The sequence below is a fragment of the Eucalyptus grandis genome, chromosome 6, assembly GCF_016545825.1.
Source record: "Eucalyptus grandis isolate ANBG69807.140 chromosome 6, ASM1654582v1, whole genome shotgun sequence".
Lineage (NCBI taxonomy): Eukaryota > Viridiplantae > Streptophyta > Magnoliopsida > Myrtales > Myrtaceae > Eucalyptus > Eucalyptus grandis.
In genome coordinates this window covers 35,400,429-35,418,239 of record NC_052617.1, presented here as the reverse complement: position 1 = coordinate 35,418,239, position 17,811 = coordinate 35,400,429, and the positions used below count along the sequence as shown (strand labels likewise).

The 17,811-nt window shown below is 38.7% G+C and overlaps 2 protein-coding genes across 4 annotated transcripts; both read right to left on the bottom strand.

Annotated features, from left to right (window-relative positions):
* Positions 1–2,719, bottom strand: LOC104449398. Of its 3 annotated transcripts, none has more exons than XM_010063537.3 (3): positions 2,664–2,711; positions 2,446–2,553; positions 1–2,272 (listed from the first exon to the last, which is right to left on the bottom strand). In XM_010063537.3, the coding sequence occupies exon 3, from the start codon at positions 2,254–2,256 to the stop codon at positions 193–195; it is 2,064 nt and encodes a 687-aa protein (XP_010061839.2). In that variant the 5' UTR covers positions 2,257–2,272; positions 2,446–2,553; positions 2,664–2,711; the 3' UTR covers positions 1–192. The 3 variants fall into 3 exon arrangements, with proteins under 3 accessions (XP_010061839.2, XP_018731599.2, XP_010061838.2); XM_018876054.2 differs by having other exon boundaries at positions 2,446–2,586; positions 2,664–2,698; XM_010063536.3 differs by having other exon boundaries at positions 2,446–2,719.
* A 5,070-nt stretch (positions 2,720–7,789) lies between these two features.
* Positions 7,790–11,188, bottom strand: LOC104449399 (disease resistance protein RPP13). The gene is made up of 2 exons (XM_010063539.3): positions 8,515–11,188; positions 7,790–8,190 (listed from the first exon to the last, which is right to left on the bottom strand). Exons 1-2 carry the CDS (start codon positions 11,186–11,188, stop codon positions 8,171–8,173), a joined length of 2,694 nt encoding a protein of 897 aa, XP_010061841.2. The 3' UTR covers positions 7,790–8,170.
* Positions 11,189–17,811: the final 6,623 nt, after the last annotated feature.

Genomic DNA, 17,811 nt, shown 5'->3' with positions numbered 1-17,811 from the left:
GACCTGAGAAAAAATGAGATACCTTAAGAAGCAGTAAACCAAAACTAATGGAAAACTTATGCAGGTTTTAAACGGGATTAGGCCTCCCCAGAAAATCTACAAAGATGATTTTAGTCACTCAAAGTGATGCAACACTCCATTCAAAAGTAAACACACAACATCAGAAGATGCATAATGATCTTCGTAAAATTCCTATATTAATATAAGCTTTGCTATTGCATGGCCTTGAGTCATCTTGAAGTGATCGGTCAGCCCGAAATGCGCGAGCAGGAGCCAAACATGAGTGAGAAGCTCTCCTCCTCTCCTCAGCTGATCAGCGTGGCAATCCCCTCTACTTTGTCTTGCTGCGTACAACAATACATCCACCCAAAGATTCCAGATAATCTCCCACTTTTTTATTCTGTCCTCTTTATTTAGCACCCTCACGAGCCGGCATCCATCGAACAACACCGATTTGCTCCTGCCACCCTTAACCTTAGTCGGTGGAACCTCGGTGTTCACTTTTAGCAACATATTGCAAGCTAACTCAAGAGCTTTTTGGCTTCTGCGGTCTGCGCTGGAGGCACCGCGTCTCTCTTCAGGTTTGGGTTTGGAATGGGCTTGCTCTTCGAAGAACTTTATGGCCTCGGCAAATGTGTCCCGGATCCTGATTTGCCCGATTCCGTTAGGCAACGTGAAGGGATACCTGACTAAAAGATAAAGCATGTACCGTGAAAGGTGCTTGCTTAGTTTGTAATTGGGAAACCCCGACTCTTTTACTTTCTCCGAGTAGAAGCAAAGTTCGGTCGCAATGTGCAAAGTGAGGATAATTTGGTCGAACTCAGCCTCGGTGCCCCAAATTTCATCTGTATGTTCTCTGCCAATTTGGCCTGGATCCGTGGGCATTTCAAGTTTTTCAGACTTCTCCTTCACACGTTCAAAGATCTTTCTTTTAAGCTTGGGCTCTACATTTTCAGAGGTCGTGTAGTGATACTTATCCAGCTTCTCATTGATGTTTAAGCGCTTGAGAATTCCATGGCAGACCAAGGGATTTTCATTGATGCAGAACTCTAGCAAGCTGAACTGAGCAATGGAATTCGACCACCGAGGCTGTCTGGGCAACTGGACACAAGTCACAGCACGGTGAAGGGCACGGCTCTTGTTATGCTTACTCAACCACACGTCTGTCCAGTCCGAGGACAGGAGTATCAAGATGGAGTAAATTTCGAAAATAATGATGACGGCCAGCAATGCGTAAGTTATATAAAGGTCGACTGGTGAGCAGTTTGCGTACTTCTCAGTGAGAGAAAAGAATGCAAGCACAAGGAGAGTGAGGGAGAAAGTAATGAATCGGCGTAGGAATCCCCAAACACTATACAAAAGCATGGCCTTCGTGTAGAGCAAATCATACATGAACCCAAGTTCGATCTCTATCAGTTGAAAAGCGTCATTCCATGAGATACCCTTGAATATGGACCGACTCATGTCCCGGTCGTCATAACTTAGTATCAGATCAATGAAGAGACACTTAAATTTTTGAAGCAATTCATCGGCCTTAATTATCAGATCGCCTGTCACATAAGGAGTGGCTGGGACTTGAACTTCAATTACTTCATCAGCGGTGACGTGGTACCCCTCAGCCTGCTTTAGGCTATACTCCGCCATGAATCTGGGGTAGTTAGGGCTGGGATCAGGTGGACTGAGCATAGATTCTCTGAGCTTATCCTTGCTTGCCAGCCACTGGACCCATGTCCTCTCACCATACTTGATTAGCCCAACCAAGATCATCACAAGTGACAAAACCGACAGAGAAGAGCTTGTCCAGGCCATGAACAGAACATAAGCTGTTGCTCCTGCTTGAACACCTAGGGCAAGAAGATGTCTGAGCCAAAGTGCATTGTCTTCCAAGGAATAAGCAGTGATGGTGTCAGGGCCGCCCAGGAGAAGCAAAAGCAATGGTGCCCACAAAGCCCACAAAGCAACTAGCTTGCTGTTATCGTCAAGATGGCCAGATGTTCCATTCACCTCTCCCAGCTTTCTCGAGAGGACACCGAGAGCGACGGTTGCTACATAGTCTGAAGTCAAATAGGCACACCAAACAAGGACTCTGAGCCTAACCGTGGGGCTGGACTTCCTTCTGTTGCCCAGAAGGAGGAGGACTATTTGGACACCAAGTGTGAACAGAACCATGGCTCTCAGCTCCCACTCCTTCCAGATTTTCCTCAAATCTACGTCAAACAGAGCCTTTGATGTTTTTATCTCCTCTGTTATCTCCATTAGTGCAAGCTCCTACCTGATGAAAATAACAAGCAAATGCATAAAAGACGAGAAGTTTGGATCATTCAACTGTGTTTAGCTTCCCCAAGTTTAAGTATTTGCCAAGCCGAGACACTAACCTTTTTCATCCATCATCTTACTTGACTTTGAACAGAGGAAAAATAAAAGGGAAAAAGTCAGTGACCTTACCTTCCTATGGATTCCCACCAGCTAATGTAGCTTTACTTGGACCAGTGGAGGGTTATTTCCTGAAAGGACGAGACAGCAGTTGACGTTCGAAGCCTAAACTGGAAAACCCTGAACCAAGAAACGGATGCCATCGTAATTTTCCTATGCAGGAAGGAACATTGTTGGGAGGCAGAAGTCAAGAGTCTGAAGAGCAACAATAATGCAAGAGGTGAACAGACCTGTGCTGGTTAATGGCGGAAGGTCATTTTATTAAATGCTGAGAAGAGACCAATAAATATCTGAAAAGGATGCTAAAGTGAAAGCAACACGACTATAATTTTGCTTAAGTCAACATAGGTGGTGGAAGAATTAGAGGCTGACCCACGATTATAATTTTGCAGTACAAAACCCATCTGCTAGTGTTGAAATTTGTATTTCCTTAAATTGCATGTGGCAATACACTTATGATCATTAATATTTATGTCCTACTACTTACAATTAGCATAGAAGATTTGAGCTTGAGAAAAAAGAGAACCTCAGATCGTGATTGCAATATCGATCAGCAACAACGCAGAAACCAGATGTATATTTTCCTTCCCCTTGTGGACCGCCCTCCGATTTTCCTTTTTGCTTCACACTTGAGTTTTGGTCATGGCTTCAATATTAAACAGTGGTGATAACATTTCAAAAAGTTGCCATCACACTAAGACTCAGTATCTTGATGGATGATTCTTGTAGATTGGTTACTAAAATTTTATTACAATAATAATCTCAGGTACATGACACTCTTAATTGAGTTCACTCTATACGGATCACGAGCAAACTCTCAAACTCGCCGAGGCACACTCAACTCACTTGGCACTAAGACAAGGCTCTTGCCACTCTGACACATCTCCTCAGTTAGGGAGATCCTTCATAAAATGGGACCACATCCCGGAAGTGAACGGCTCTGAAAACTTAGCTTTTTGGCCTCATATAGCATGCTTTTCTGCCAAGAGATGGACATTTATATCTGCAGACTAAGTTTCGTCTTGAACAGTTGAGTCCTTGATGATTGATTTACGCCGCACGTGAAGATTGGTTGGAGTATAGCTTGATGATTCAGTAGAAAATGATCCTGAAAGGTGCACCCTTTACATTCCTAACTGATTCTTGAATCTACATTTGGCTTGAGAGGGGGGAAATGCAGACCTCCAAGAACAAAAATGCAGACGATGACTAAGAATTTTCTAACATCGAGCATAAGCACTTTGAAAGTCGAAGGTAAGAGAATTTTGGCCGATAATGAGAGAATATCCAATTATTCACTTCGAAAAACATGTCATTCCCACTGCTCCTCCTGACTTTCTCTACAAATGCTGAAGTCCATCTGACCTGTCCAATTGGTTACATCGCCTGATTTCTAGTTCTTGAAGGAGAGGCATAGCCCTGTCCTGCACGGTCCAGTGCTCAAGTTTGTCAAGCATCCACAGTTTCAATATGCGTAAATTATGGAATCCGCTGCTGACGTGGCATCCAAGGTCCCACATACGAATCATCAAAAAGCCTAAGGATGCTCAGGTCTTGCAGCTGCCCCAGCATTGGCATTGGATCTTCCTCCAGTTTGAACATGGACAATGTGAGTTTCCTGAGGTATGATGGGAGCACCCTGGAAAGCTGGCTGGCAGGGATAGGCAACGAACCAAGTTAATACAAATTGCATAGGTGGCAATGTTGGGCCATGGATGTCACCTTGAGATTTGATGGTTTACCAAACTCATCTATTGATCTCAGCTTCAGTGATTGAAGATTAGGCAGCTGCTTGATCCACTTAGCTACTGCTTTCAAAGAGTTTGTGGGGCATGTGAGTCCCAGTTTCCGGAGGTTCACTAATCGATCTAGTCTGTTGACCAAGGCCTTTTTGTCACCTCCGTAGAGCCCCCTCAGTGTATGGAGGTTGGTCAGAGACCCTTTCGATGGCTTATGGAAAAACGCATCAATGGGTACCTCGTTCATGTAGAAATGCCGGAGGTTCTTCGCCTTCCAAGTGGAACTTGGGATAGAGGTGACATTAGTGTGCTTCAGATCCAAAGTTTCCAAGCATGGTAGATATCCAATGGCAGACGGGATTGAATCCAGTGCAGTTGACCTCAAGCCTACGAACCGTAGAAGCAGCATATTACGCATCGACTCAGGAAGCACGGGCTTGTCCACACCTTCTAAGCCATGAACCTTCGACAATCCAAGGCCTCCAAGAATATCTAGTTGAGTTATCCTAACGTCAGCAATAATGTCAGATATTTTTCTCATCTCAAATAGAAATTTTATTAAGATCATTTATGCAGTTTAGCTCAGATTTGACAAAGATAAATTTTCAATATAAGCGTATCTCTATGAAGAAGGTAAAGTTAACAATAAGAACGCTTGGACTAATTTTAATAGTTATCCTCGTGCCATGGCGCCCTCTGTCCTAAGGATTTAGACAGGTTTTCCCAATTATACTAGATTTGTACAGAAGATACATTCATTTGATACAAGTTAATCATATATAGTTCACCTTTAATTCTACTAGTAAAATAAAGTGTAGCTTGGAAAGTTATTTAGTTTCCTTAAACTTGGTAGAAATGGGAAGTAGAAGACTTTGTTTGTTTTGTAGAAAATCAATGATTTGAAAAATATTTTCTTAAAAATGATTGCCTATGCTGCTTGAAATAATTAGTCAAATAAAAATATTTTCATTAGTGACAACAATATACGGTGAAAATATTTTTTATTCATTCATTTTTGTAAGCAATACAATCGGTTATTTTTGGGAAAATATTTTTCAAATCATTTATTTTCTGTATAACAAAGACATGCTAAAAAGAAATATTTTCTAATCTTGCCCAATTTGTATTGTCTTTCCTTGTTTTTGTGTGTGTGTGTATTGCTCATTAAACACATACTCAATGACATGGCATAAGCCACATGAATTACCACATCATCTAGTAAAATTTTCATTATTTTTTTTAGTGAATAAGCTAATAAATGAATAAACTTATGATGAAAAATTGTCCATCTTAGTGCATGGAAACACGTAGCATCACTCATGATCATAACTACTCATTACCGTAACCATTATTTTTTTTATCAAGAGATCATAACAGTCGTGTTTTTTTCTTTCGGTCGAAGATCACAACTAGTGTTTAATAAGCTAATAAATGAATAAACTTATGATGAAAAATTGTCCATTCAACGGTATGAGAGGTGACAAGAAAGGAAACTAATTCAATGGTATAGAAAACTTAATGTAGCTGGAGCGAAGGATGAGCCCAGTGGCAAAGGCCCTTACCCTTTGAGTCTTAAGCAAAAATTCCAAACATCGCAGATCTCAAAGATCTATTTTCGACAGCCCAGAATCTCTCAGAGACAGATGATCCCACCAATACACACAGGCTTGGAGAAAGATTCTGGATGATAGAAGTATTTGGGTTCTGTATTTTCGGGTGGTTTCATCTTACGCTTGGATAAACATTCGAAAAGGTGATCGTCTGATTCTATTTATTGTACCATTGGTGATGTATATATACTTCACCATGGCATAACGAACAAGATCCTTTCGGTACTCTAGCTTGTACGAGGCAGCGCCATATCTTAAGCAGGATTTACAGTGGCGAGCCTGATTAGCCGATGCAACAAGAGGGGTGGGCTGTTATTGCCTGCAGCTGGAAGTGAGGAAATTGGTGAAGATTCAGGTCGAATGACAGCCCACGATGGCCCACGACAGACCTGTTGCAGCATCAATGCAATTCAGCAAAACCAATCTGTAATGCAATTCAGCTCTATATTCCACGAATTACTCCGTCCAACATAGCAAACCCGGCAAGCGGAGTAGTACCGGACGGCACCCTACAAAAGTGGGCTGGGCTCGAGTCTCAAAGAATGCAAGTTTCTTGAGGCAGCTCGGGTGGCCGGGGGCTTTTGTCTCCATAATGATCAGATTGTGGTGGACCGGGGAACTGTTGAGGTCCCGATCCGGATGGGTTACTTGGGTGCTCCAGAAAGCCCAGAAATCTAACATAATCCAATCATTGATCCGAATTTGATGCAACCTACACATGCAATCCCCCAAAAATATATCAAGTAAGTGAAAAAACCCAGAATTTGTACCAAAGGCAAGTCGAAAGCAGAAGGCAAGCTCATGAAACAAGCAGAAGCCGATAAGGAATCGAACAGAGAGGGAGAATGGAATTAAGGAGGAGACAGATATGAATTCACGTCTCTGACGAAGATGTAATTGGCGACGACCACGGTGGCCACGATGCCACCGAGTATGGCGGCTGGACCAGTGAGCAGACTCCACTTGCCGTATGTCATCTTCTCCTGCTTCTCCTTCCACCTCCCTCTCTCTGCGATCAATCTGTTGACAAAGCTTGATTTTCCAGGAAAAGGAAAAGAGGAAAATAAAACAAAAATGCTATTTTTTATTTTTTATTTTTAAAAATTATTGTTCTTTTCACTATTAACATTTATTCTTTTTCTTTAATGGGCAATTCAAAGAATTGGACACACGTGAATAGGGGTGAGTATATTAGAGACCGAATCAGATGAGTTGACTCTAGGTGGTTTCTGAGGGTGTTGGTAACCAGTTCTCAGTGCCATATAAAAATGAATTAGTGATTTTCTTACGATCCACTTCTATGAGGGGGATCATACTAAACCGGACCGAAGGAAACCACATCACTATATTTTTTAATATTTTTTAATTTCTTAAAAATAGCGACAAGTTTAGTATTTTATTTTTTGGAAAAAAAAAATTTCTTGGTCCATTATGTGCTATTTTTTGGAGGAAAGATTTACCTTCAGGAATGCTGAAATTTAAAGCAATGCGGAATTGCTAAGTGACCGATTTCATTAAACCAAATCGGACCATCTCGCTAGTCCATGGTCTTATACTCCTGCTATTTTTCCTAAAATCTAACGACCCTTTGAGCTTTGCCTTGCTCATTCTCCTATTCCTTCTGTTTCTTTTCCCCTACATCCATAATTGCAAGAAGGGAGAGAGAAAGGAAAGAAGAAAAAGGCAGAACGTCGGACGCACAAGAGAAGAAAAGGAAGCAATCATGCAGCACATTAGACCCGAACAAAAACAAGAGAGGGAATCAAAATATGCTAAAAAATTGGGAAACAAAGGGGTAATATGATAATGACGCTTCATTAAAGAGTGTGAAAGCAAAAATAGTAATGGAAAGAGCGCCGCCCTATTTTCTCCTCCCCATGGACTGCCTTCCATTTTTCTTTATGTTTCTCGCTTGAGTTTGGCCATGCTTGAATAGTAAACAATTATGATAACATTTCAAACAGTTGCCGTCATGCTAAGATTCAGTATTTTAATGGATGAATCTTGTGCATGTGTAACTCAAATTTTATTACAATAATAATCTCAAGTACATTGACACACTCTTAATTCAGCACACTCTATAGAATTCACTCTCAAACTCACCACGGCACGCTCAGGTCACTCGGCACTCAATCCACACTCTTGCCATTAGGAACGAGAAACTTTCATGAGAAAATAAAAATAGAAAATAAGACATGCAAATTTTACATGGAAAAGCCTTTTAAAAACAATAGAACAGATTCAAACCACAAGCTCGACTTTGTTCGGTTCACTTTTGATCAACACATTTTGTTGTCATCTTCTTCTCCATCTCCATCTCTTCTTCACTTTCCTCTCCTTCTTCAACCTAGTTTGCTGTCATCCTCATCATCATCTTCATCTTCATCTTCAGTGTGCGCCTAATTTGCCTACAAAGGTCAAGCACAAAATAACTCTGACACTCGCAAAAACAATTCAATGCTATGAGCACGACTTAAGTTTATAAGACAGATCAGAGCAAACTCTGGACGAAATCATATAATTCAGTCTCGAGAGAGATCAAATACTGAGCTACAAGATCAAGGATACATGATGAAAGCTAGGACTAACAAATAAGAGAAGCAGCAATAGCCAAATCACCATGACACTTTCATTGCGGTTCAACTGTTTAATAAGATAGAACAGTGACAAGAATCTGAGTTCCAAAGCGTAACATACAGATGGAATTGAACATGAGGGCAACAAAGACCTACCTGGACGAGAAAGCTTCCAACAATTTACTTTAATGTACACTTTTCTTTCTATTCCTCTGATTTCTTTTGTGAAACTCTCTGGCATTCCAGTCAGGGTAAGCTCCTTCAAGCTCTGCAAGTGCTTGATTCCATCAATCATGCTCAATTGATCACACCCTCTAATTTCTACTTCTTGTAAGATGGGCATCGTCCCATCCTCCACTTTCCAATTCCTCAGTTCGTCGAGCATCCACAGCTTCAACACCCTGAGTTTCGGAAATCCCCCAACATCGCAAGTCATTTTACTTCCCAAATATGAATCAGCAAGGAGTCTGAGGATGCTTAACTCAGGCAACTTGCCCAGCACTGGCATGGGATCTTCCTTCAGTGCCAACATCGACAGTGTAAGATTCCTGATGCACAATGGGAGTACCCTGCGCAGGTTTACTGGATTCACTAGTTTCCCGAGCAAGTATAAGTTGCAGAGCTTCGTCTGTTCCTCCAGGGACTCCAACTCAATCTTCGATGACTTACCAAATTCGTCAATTGACCTCAACTTCAGAGAGTGAAGATTAGGTAGTAGCCGAACCCAATTCAACACAGACTTCACTGACTTTTCATGACACATGAGTCCCAATTTCCTGAGGTTAACCAGTCTATCCAAACCTCTGGTCACGACCTTTTCATTACCTACACGCAGCCCCCTCAGTGTCTGAAGACTGCTTAGAGACCCTTTAGTCAGCTTCTGGAAGAACGCGTCGACGTGAACCTCGTTTAGGTACAGATGCCTGAGGTTCTTCGCCTTCCAAATTGAGTCGGGTAGGGTGGTCACACTAGTGTGCTTCAGATCCAGAGTTTCTAGGCACGGTAGCTCTCCAACAGCCGATGGGATTGAATCTAGTACTGTCGATCTCAAGCCTAGAAACCTTAAAAGAATCAAATTGCCCACTACCTCCGAAAGCATAGGTTTGTAGACCCCCTCTAGATCAAGGACCTTTAGCAATGCAAACCCCTTTTTATGGACCAAGGCCTTCAAAAATGTACCGATTTCTCTGTTGGCCTTACCTCTGCGTTTGTTGTTGAAAACCACAAAAGACCGTAGATTTTCATCGACGTAATTGTTGGAAATCTCCTCAATTTCCAAATACTCCACGAGCCGTCGAATATTGTAACCTTTAGGAGGTCCGCTTTTATTATCATGAATGTAATAAAGACCTGAACCCACTGATTGTGGAGAGAAGATATCATGGATGCCGCCCGACATGCAACACGTTTTGGGGGTTCCATCCAACTTCCATTTTGTTACTTCAATCAATTTCCGCCGGACCAGCAATTCGAAGCACATGTCGCCTAGATCTTCAGGTTCAAGCTTCTTTTCTCGCTCGGCAGGCGTTGGACTCAAGAAACCCTCCGAAAGCCACAACCACAACAATCTCCGAACGGGGACCTCTAATGCTTTCGGAAAGAGATCGAGATACAAAAAGCATACCTTCAACCGTGGCGGCAACTCATGGAAGCTCAAAGACACGATGTCCAACGATGTCGACCGGCCTTCACCAGGAGAAGGAAGCTTGGCAATTATTCTAGGCCAGTCGCTGGACTCTGTGGCTGATAAAATCCCACCCATTATAACTATGTCCAGAGGATAATGGCACTTTGCCATGATCTCGCCCTTAAATTTGCCCAATTCCGCCTCACGTTTACCAACTTGCTTCTTCAACAATTCCCATCTTTCGAAATCGCATATCCGGTGCAGCTGTAACGGATTGCCCCACAGATCAGCCAATTCAGCTACTTCATCAGAACGAGTGGTGACAATCACTCTGCTTCCGTTTTGCAAATCTGGTAAGGAGATCGTCAGCTTGTGCCAAACCTCAACTTTCCAAACATCATCCAACACAATCAAATACCTCTTCTCCATCAAAGCCTTGAGAAGCATCTCAGCCAAGATGTCATCCCCCATACGGTCTATCCCACTCGACTGGGTTATGGAGACCTGCCTTATCAGGTCAACCACCACATCTCTGAACTTGAAGTCCCTGGACACGCAGACCCAGGCGCGGCACTCGAAGTGCTGCTTGACGTCGACCCTGTCACAAATCAATCTCACCATCGTCGTCTTGCCTGAGCCTCCCGGGCCAACCACAGGAAGAACCCTCAATTCTTGTTCTTCCTGAGGCAGAGGAATCAAGTCCTTCACAAGCTCTTCCATGTCCTGCTTCCGAACCACAGCCTCTGATTCCATGTCAAGAAGTTGAGAGATCCTTTCCCAACGGCGGGTGCTTCCTCCTTCAGGAGAGGTGGCACTGCCAACATTTCCCAGAACTTCGCTTTGAAGAGGTTGAGGTTGAGGCTGATCTTTGTTGGGTGAAGAGAAAAAGGACAAGCGCATGAGCTCACCGTTGAACTTCTTCAACCCTTTGCTCACTTCCTTCTGGCTCCAATTGAGCTTCTGCTGGGCTCTTCTCAGGAGGTAGGTATCAATGGTGTCCTCTGCACTGTAGATGGTAGACAAGAGTTTGGTCTTCTCGCTTTCTTGGTCCTCTGCCGTGTCTTTACCGAAGGTCAAGAGCTGCTGCAGATTGTTGATGGCAGTGCTGATTCTGCCCTTCAGTTTTGGGTAGATTATGGTTTGGTCAGCTCTGAGATTCTGCAGCTTCTCTTTGAGCAAGAAAGCAGCTACTTCAGTAGCCATGACAGATTTCCTCTCTCTCTCTCTCTCGCAGATGAGAAGCAGAATCAAGAAATGGAAATGGGCGTCAAAGCTTTGAGAGAGGGCTCTTTTTCCTCTCTTGTTTCTTTCACAGAGGAAAAGGAGCTTTAGTGATCAGGAGTACAAGAAAGGTGGATCGGAAGACTCTGCCCGGCTATTTTGACGAAGAATGCCTATGCTATCCAATGAGTATCGTGGCGTCACCAATCAAACGTCATCGGTCTACCTTTATTTGTTCATAAATATTACAGACAAACAAGATGCTCATTACGCGAATTTAAAATAATATTTAGGGTACATTTATTTCACAAAAAATAAGTTACTTAAAATAATATTTTTCGAAAAATAACTATTTATATTACTTTTCATTATCGATAATAATTTATGCCTAAATATTTTAGTGCACGATGAAAAATTTTCAATTCATTTATATTTTTAAATAATACAAATAATTATCTTTCAAAAAATGTTTTTCAAATTACTTATGTACATGAAACAAACACACAATATATATAGTTTTAATTTAAATATCGTTGTTGACCTAAATTTTCACGAAAGAACTGATATGCAAGAAATTATAACAAAATAAATATCCACATTGGTAGAATTCTCCGCTAGAGTTCATAGCAAATTTTATTTGATGTGTATCCATACCTCACCATATGGATTTATTCTCCAGTAAAAAGATAATGTGGTATATAAATTGTCATATGTATTAAATCACCATATAAAGTACATACAATATTTAATATGTTTTATAGGTATTCACGTCACAATAGCAAATCACTAGTGACCCCATATTTTGACATCTCTAGAGAAAAAAAAATTGATATTAACTTAAAATAAGCAAGAGATATTAATTAAAATTCTAGTATCATTTGGATGAGATGTACTTTAGTGTGTGATGCGGACTATACCATGAACTTGTTGCTGCTGTTAAAATATGTTTTAGAGTAGTTAGCCAAATAAAATGTATTGAAAAAATTAAAAAGGATCGCCACAATGTCAACAAACGATTAAAAATATCTTAGTGCCTCATTTTTTTTTCATTAAGTCCAAACACATTTCCATTTATCTATTTTTTTTTCTTTTGGAAAAAGAAAACACCACAAGTGGCATAATTTTCATATTATGCTAATTTGAGAATCATAATTTCTTTTTTCCAATCACTTAGGTGTTATATAACGTTTCAATTGATCACTTGAGTATCGTAACTTTTTAAAAATGTTTTGCACAAGCATTATATTTTCTCCACTTGAATGAACATTTTTAAAAGGAATAAATTCACTAAAAACCCTAAAACTTGTTATGATAATATAATTGAGTTCTACAACTTGCAAAAAATGCAATCAAGTCCTAAAAATTCTTAAATGGGTGCAATTAAGTCATAAAGTTGATATTGTCAATTTATTTAATGGAAAATATTGACATGGCAATTTTAAATTAATTTCTCTCTCTCCTAGTTGGCATTTTTATTGTTTTATCTTTAATATATTATTTAAATTAGATTAAAAATTGAAAAAAAGCTAAAATTTTATTAAAAATGAAAAAAAAAAGAGGGAGAGAGAAGAGAAGGGTGAGGCACGCCACGCCGGTAGGCACCACTGCCAATGCCACTCATTGCTAGAGGGGCCAACGACCTTCGTTGGCCCTGCGAGGATTGGCGACCCTCGCTAGGCTTGCACCCATGCTTGAGCACTCAAATTTGGGTGACGCCAATGCTCGCTTGGGTTGGCGAGGGTTGTCTACCTTTACTTGGGGCTGGCGAGGCCTCATCTGGGGTGGCAATCATTGCCCACCCTGGCCTAGGGCTAGTGAGGCCTCATTTGGACCTAACGAGGGCTGGCAGCGGTAGCGACGCTTATCGGCGTGGCCTGCCCCTGCCCTATCCTTCTCTTCTCTTCTTTCTTTTTTCTTTTTTAATTTTTTTCCAAGTTTTGTTTTGTCAAATAAAATGTTGTCGCTAGCCTCTCCAGAGATGGGTGGCAATAGTGGCGCCTATTGGCATGGCCTACCTTGCCCTTCTCTTCTCTTCATTCTATTTTTTTTTCAAGGTTTTTCTTTTTAAATCTTTTTTTTTGTAGTTTCTTAATCTAATTTAAATAAGATTTCAAAAAGAAACAATAAAAAAGAATGCCAACAAGGAGTGAAAATTTAATTTAAAAATGCCACGTTAGTATTTTTCATTAAATAAATCAATGATGATAACTTTATGACTTGATTGCACTTATTTGATAAGTTTTATGACTCGATTATATTTTTATAAGTTTTAGGACTCAATTATATTTTTGTGATAAGTTTTAGGACTTTTAATAAACTTATCCCTTTTTAAAAAGTTATGGCTTTTAAGTGGTCAATTGAAAGTTTCAACATTCAAAGTAACATTGTTTATGGCACAAGCTCCTCAAGCCTATAGCTATTCTATGAGACTAGTCCTTTCATCTAATGGACAAAATTAAGGACCTAGGACCATTTCCCATGACTAGCTGAAAGTACGACCAACTCAAGAGTTTGAGTTCGGTAGCTTAAATCTAACCAAGCTCCATATGCTTATGACCAAATAATCTTGAATTTTAGAGAGAGCTAAATTTTATAACTCAATCTCACATGAAATTTACTAGATCTTAGGTTGATATGTGACATCAAACTGATATTACCATGGTAACGAGTCCTATAAATGGTTATTCTAATGCACCTCTTTTGGTCTTTTTTTTAAGATTACTGTCTTAAACCGATGGTTCTTTCCATTTAATGATTCTTATAATTTATCTTCTTGTTAATTTAGCCTGAAGAAAATGGTGTTTTGGAATTTTCGCCATTTCTCTCTCGACGAAGTGGTTGTTGATCATATGGATGATCGTATAAACTGGCAACTTTTCCTTTTTTTTTTTAATTAGACTGATTGAGCCGCATATAATATAAAAAAAAAATAGTAAAAAGAAAAGGTGACTCGCGATTTCCCTAGGGATGAGGAGGTAGGCCCTCGTCCATCAGATAACTCCTCGCCATCCGGTGGCACATCCCCGTAATTTTCTGAACAACGGAGGTCGAAAAGTTTATGGGCCCGCACACAAAAAGCCCACTGAAAGTCTGAAACTATCAAACGGTTTATCTCTTGAAGCAGACGAGGCGGACGAAGGAGAAGGAGAAGGAGAAGGAGATGGCGATCGTCATCCGCTGCTCTTGCTTCTTTGCGCGGCCAATCTCGCCGCAGGCTCCGCATTCCGATCAGTCCTCCGTTAGGAACCGCCTCTCGGGTCAGTTTCTCTCTCTTCAGCTGTAACTGATGAGAGTTCGGAGCTGATCTGTAGCTCCTGCTCTTGAATATCGGCCGAGTAACGGTGGACCTTGAGGAAAATTTAGGGCTTGAGCTATGATACTCGGAGTTGTTCCGGAGCATTTCTTAAAATTTTGCGCTTGTGCTGCTGTAATAGCTGTGTGATGGACATGAATGCGTTTGGCATTGCGCCGGGTTCGATTTCGCTCGAAATTCAGTTGGTGTAGCTTAAAGATTTGAGCTTTTAGCCATAAGTAAGTCTGTGTTCTGTTGTACATGTTTTGTGTGCGATTTGGAGTTGTTTGAGTGGAAAAATAAATCTTTCCTGAAAGCACAAGCCTGGGGCTTGTACATATCAAGAGTGTCGAGGAAGAACTCTATGCATTAATAGGACTTGAAAACACTTGTGTCGAAGAATCTTGTGTTATGGTGGTAGGGGTGAGCAACGGTCTAGGGTCGACCACCAGACCATACTGGACCGGCCCAACCCTGCCGGTCTTGGTCCGGTTCCCAAGGGGAATGTGGGTCGGTCGCTGGTCTTGAAATTCAAGGCCACTAACATGTGGCGGAGTTGGTCCCGGTCCCAGAGTTTTGGGTCGGTCCAACCTGGACCCAACCCTATATATTATATTATATTATATCATTTATAATTCTCTTATATATTCAAACCTAAGTAAAATGTCCGTTATATTATATTATATTGAAATGTTCTATCAATAGTACTAATAGTAATTTCAATTTAAAACTTTTGTTGAGTATTAATTAAGTGTCGTATGTTTTGTTTTCAGGTATTTAGAAATTCAAGTGAATTAACAAGATGTGAAGTTATATATTCATGGTTTTATATTAAGTATTTTGAACTTTTTATGGTTAATTGTATTTTACTAGTGAATTTCAGTTGCACTTTGCTTTTCAATTTGTGTCAAATAGTAGAAGTTTTTGAAGAGTAGAGTAGTCTTTGATTCTTCTACGGTGATTTCTAGTCAAGTGGTGTGAAGCTCATTTTTGGTTGAGTGGACTCTATATGATCAAATGCAGGAAAACGTTTTTGCATATGATGTTATGAATATTAACGATAGATGATTACAAGAACTTTCCATCTTGTCCCATATCTCGATGAGCAATTAGCAGGTACAAAATTTCTATTATTGTGTCATCTTAAATTTGCTAAATATGTATTGGTATTTATAGTTTAGTTGCACAATGTCGCATTATTGATGGAAGTGTAATTTGAATTTGTAAGTTTGCTTTTTAGGGAGTATAAAAATAAGACAAAAAAATTATCGATCGGTCGGGTTGACGCGGAATCGGACCGAACCCATTAGGTTGGTGGGTCCTTGGTCCAGGAGCTCAATAGGGTCGGTCCTCGGTCCAAAATTGAGGACCGACACCTGTACTGGGTTGGTCCAGAGTTAGGGGGGTGGCCGGACCAACTCGGACCATGCTCACCCCTATATGGTGGGTTAGTTTTTGTCATTCCCATGACTATGAGAATTTAGTTTACGCAGTTGAATGCTCGTTGTGAATTCCCACACGAGGATGGATGTTCTTCAGGCATAAATATTACAAACAAACAAGATGCTCATGCATTGCACGAATTTGAAATTATATTTATTAGGAATATTCGTTTCGTAAAATATAAGCGATTTGAAAAATATTTTTCAAAATATGATTATTTATATTATTTAGAAAATTTAGTCAACGAAATTTGTTTTTATCATTATTAACAATCTATGCTTGACTATTTTCATATGAAAAAAAAGATCCGTATATTTATTTTTCTAAGTGATATAATTGACTATTTTTCAGAAAATATTTTCCAAATCTCTCTTTTGCTGCAAAATGAATGCACCCATATTATTTTAAATGTTGTTTTCAACCTAAATTTTCACCAAAGAACTAATATGCACAAAATTATAACAAAATAAATATCCACATCAATGGAATTCCGATAGAGTTCAAGGCAAAATTTATTTGATGTGTATCCATACCTCACCATATAGATTTATTATCCCGTAGAAAGAAAATGTGATATATTAATTTTTCATATTTATTAAATCAATATATAAGTGCATACAATATTTAATATGTTTTATAGGTATTCATGTCACGACAGTGAATCACTAGAGACCTCATATTTTGACATCTCTAGAAAAAAAATTGATATTAACTTAAAATAAGCAAGAGATATTAATTAAAATTCTAGTATCATTTGGATGAGATGTACTTTAGTGTGTGATGCGTCCTATACCATGAACTTGTTGCTGCTGTTAAACTATGTTTTAGAATAGTAATATTAGCCAAATAAAATGTACTGAAAATATTAAAAGGGATCGCCACAATGTCAACAAATGATTAAAAATATCTTAGTGCCTCATTTTGTTTTCATTAAGTCCAAACACATTTCCATTTATCTGATTTTTTTTTTTTTTTTGGAAAAGAAAACACCACAAGTGTCATAATTTATGGGCAAAAGAACACTTCAAGAGCCTTAACTTTGCACAAAGGGACACTTAAGTGCCATAACTTACGAAGATACACTTAAGTGCTAAAATCGGAGTAAAATGGATCACTTGAGTGCCAATCCAGGCCAAAATGCGACGTGTCAATTTTCCGCGAAGCAAGTGCGAAACGGCGTCGTTTTAATGCGATGTGGCAAAAAATTTAATAAAAAATTAATTTAAAACTAAATTTATTTAAATATTTAAAAATATTAAAAATTTCAAAAATTTCAAAAAACTAAAAATATTAAAAAAATTTAAAAAAAATTTAAAAAATTTAAAAAATTTAAGAATTTAAAAAAATTTAGAAAATTTTGTAAAAATTTTATAAAAATTTATAACATTCTATAAAAATTTATAAAATTCTATAAAAATTTATAAAATTCTATAAAAATTGATAAAATATTTAAAAATTAAAAATAAATTAAAAATAAATTAAAAGTTAAAAAAAATAAAAAAAATTCAAAAATTTTAGAAAATTTAAAAAAAAATTAAAAATTTTAGAAAATTAATTAATTTTAATTTAAAAATAAATTTATTTAAAAATTTTAAAAATTAAAAACATTTGCAAAATTAAAAAAAGTTACAAAAAAAATAATTTAAAAAAAAGAAAAGGGTGCCGGTTGAGGGCTGAAATTTTTGTAAATTTTTAAATTTTTGTAAATTTCGTAAGTTTTTAAATTTTTTGTAACTTTCTAAAATTGTTTGTAAATTTTTTGAATTTTTGTAAATTTTTTGAATTTTTTGTAAATTTTTAAATTTTATGTAAATTTTTTAAATTTTATGTAAATGTTGTAAATTTTATGTAAATTTTGTAAATTTTTTTA

Coding starts and splice junctions, on each gene's coding strand:
- LOC104449398 (XM_010063536.3), bottom strand. CDS start 2,256: ATGGAGATAACAGAGGAGATAAAAACATCAAAGGCTCTGTTTGACGTA.
- LOC104449399 (XM_010063539.3), bottom strand. CDS start 11,188: ATGGCTACTGAAGTAGCTGCTTTCTTGCTCAAAGAGAAGCTGCAGAAT. Junction 8,191..8,514: donor TTGGAAGCTTTCTCGTCCAG/GTAGGTCTTTGT, acceptor TGACCTTTGTAG/GCAAATTAGGCGCACACTGA.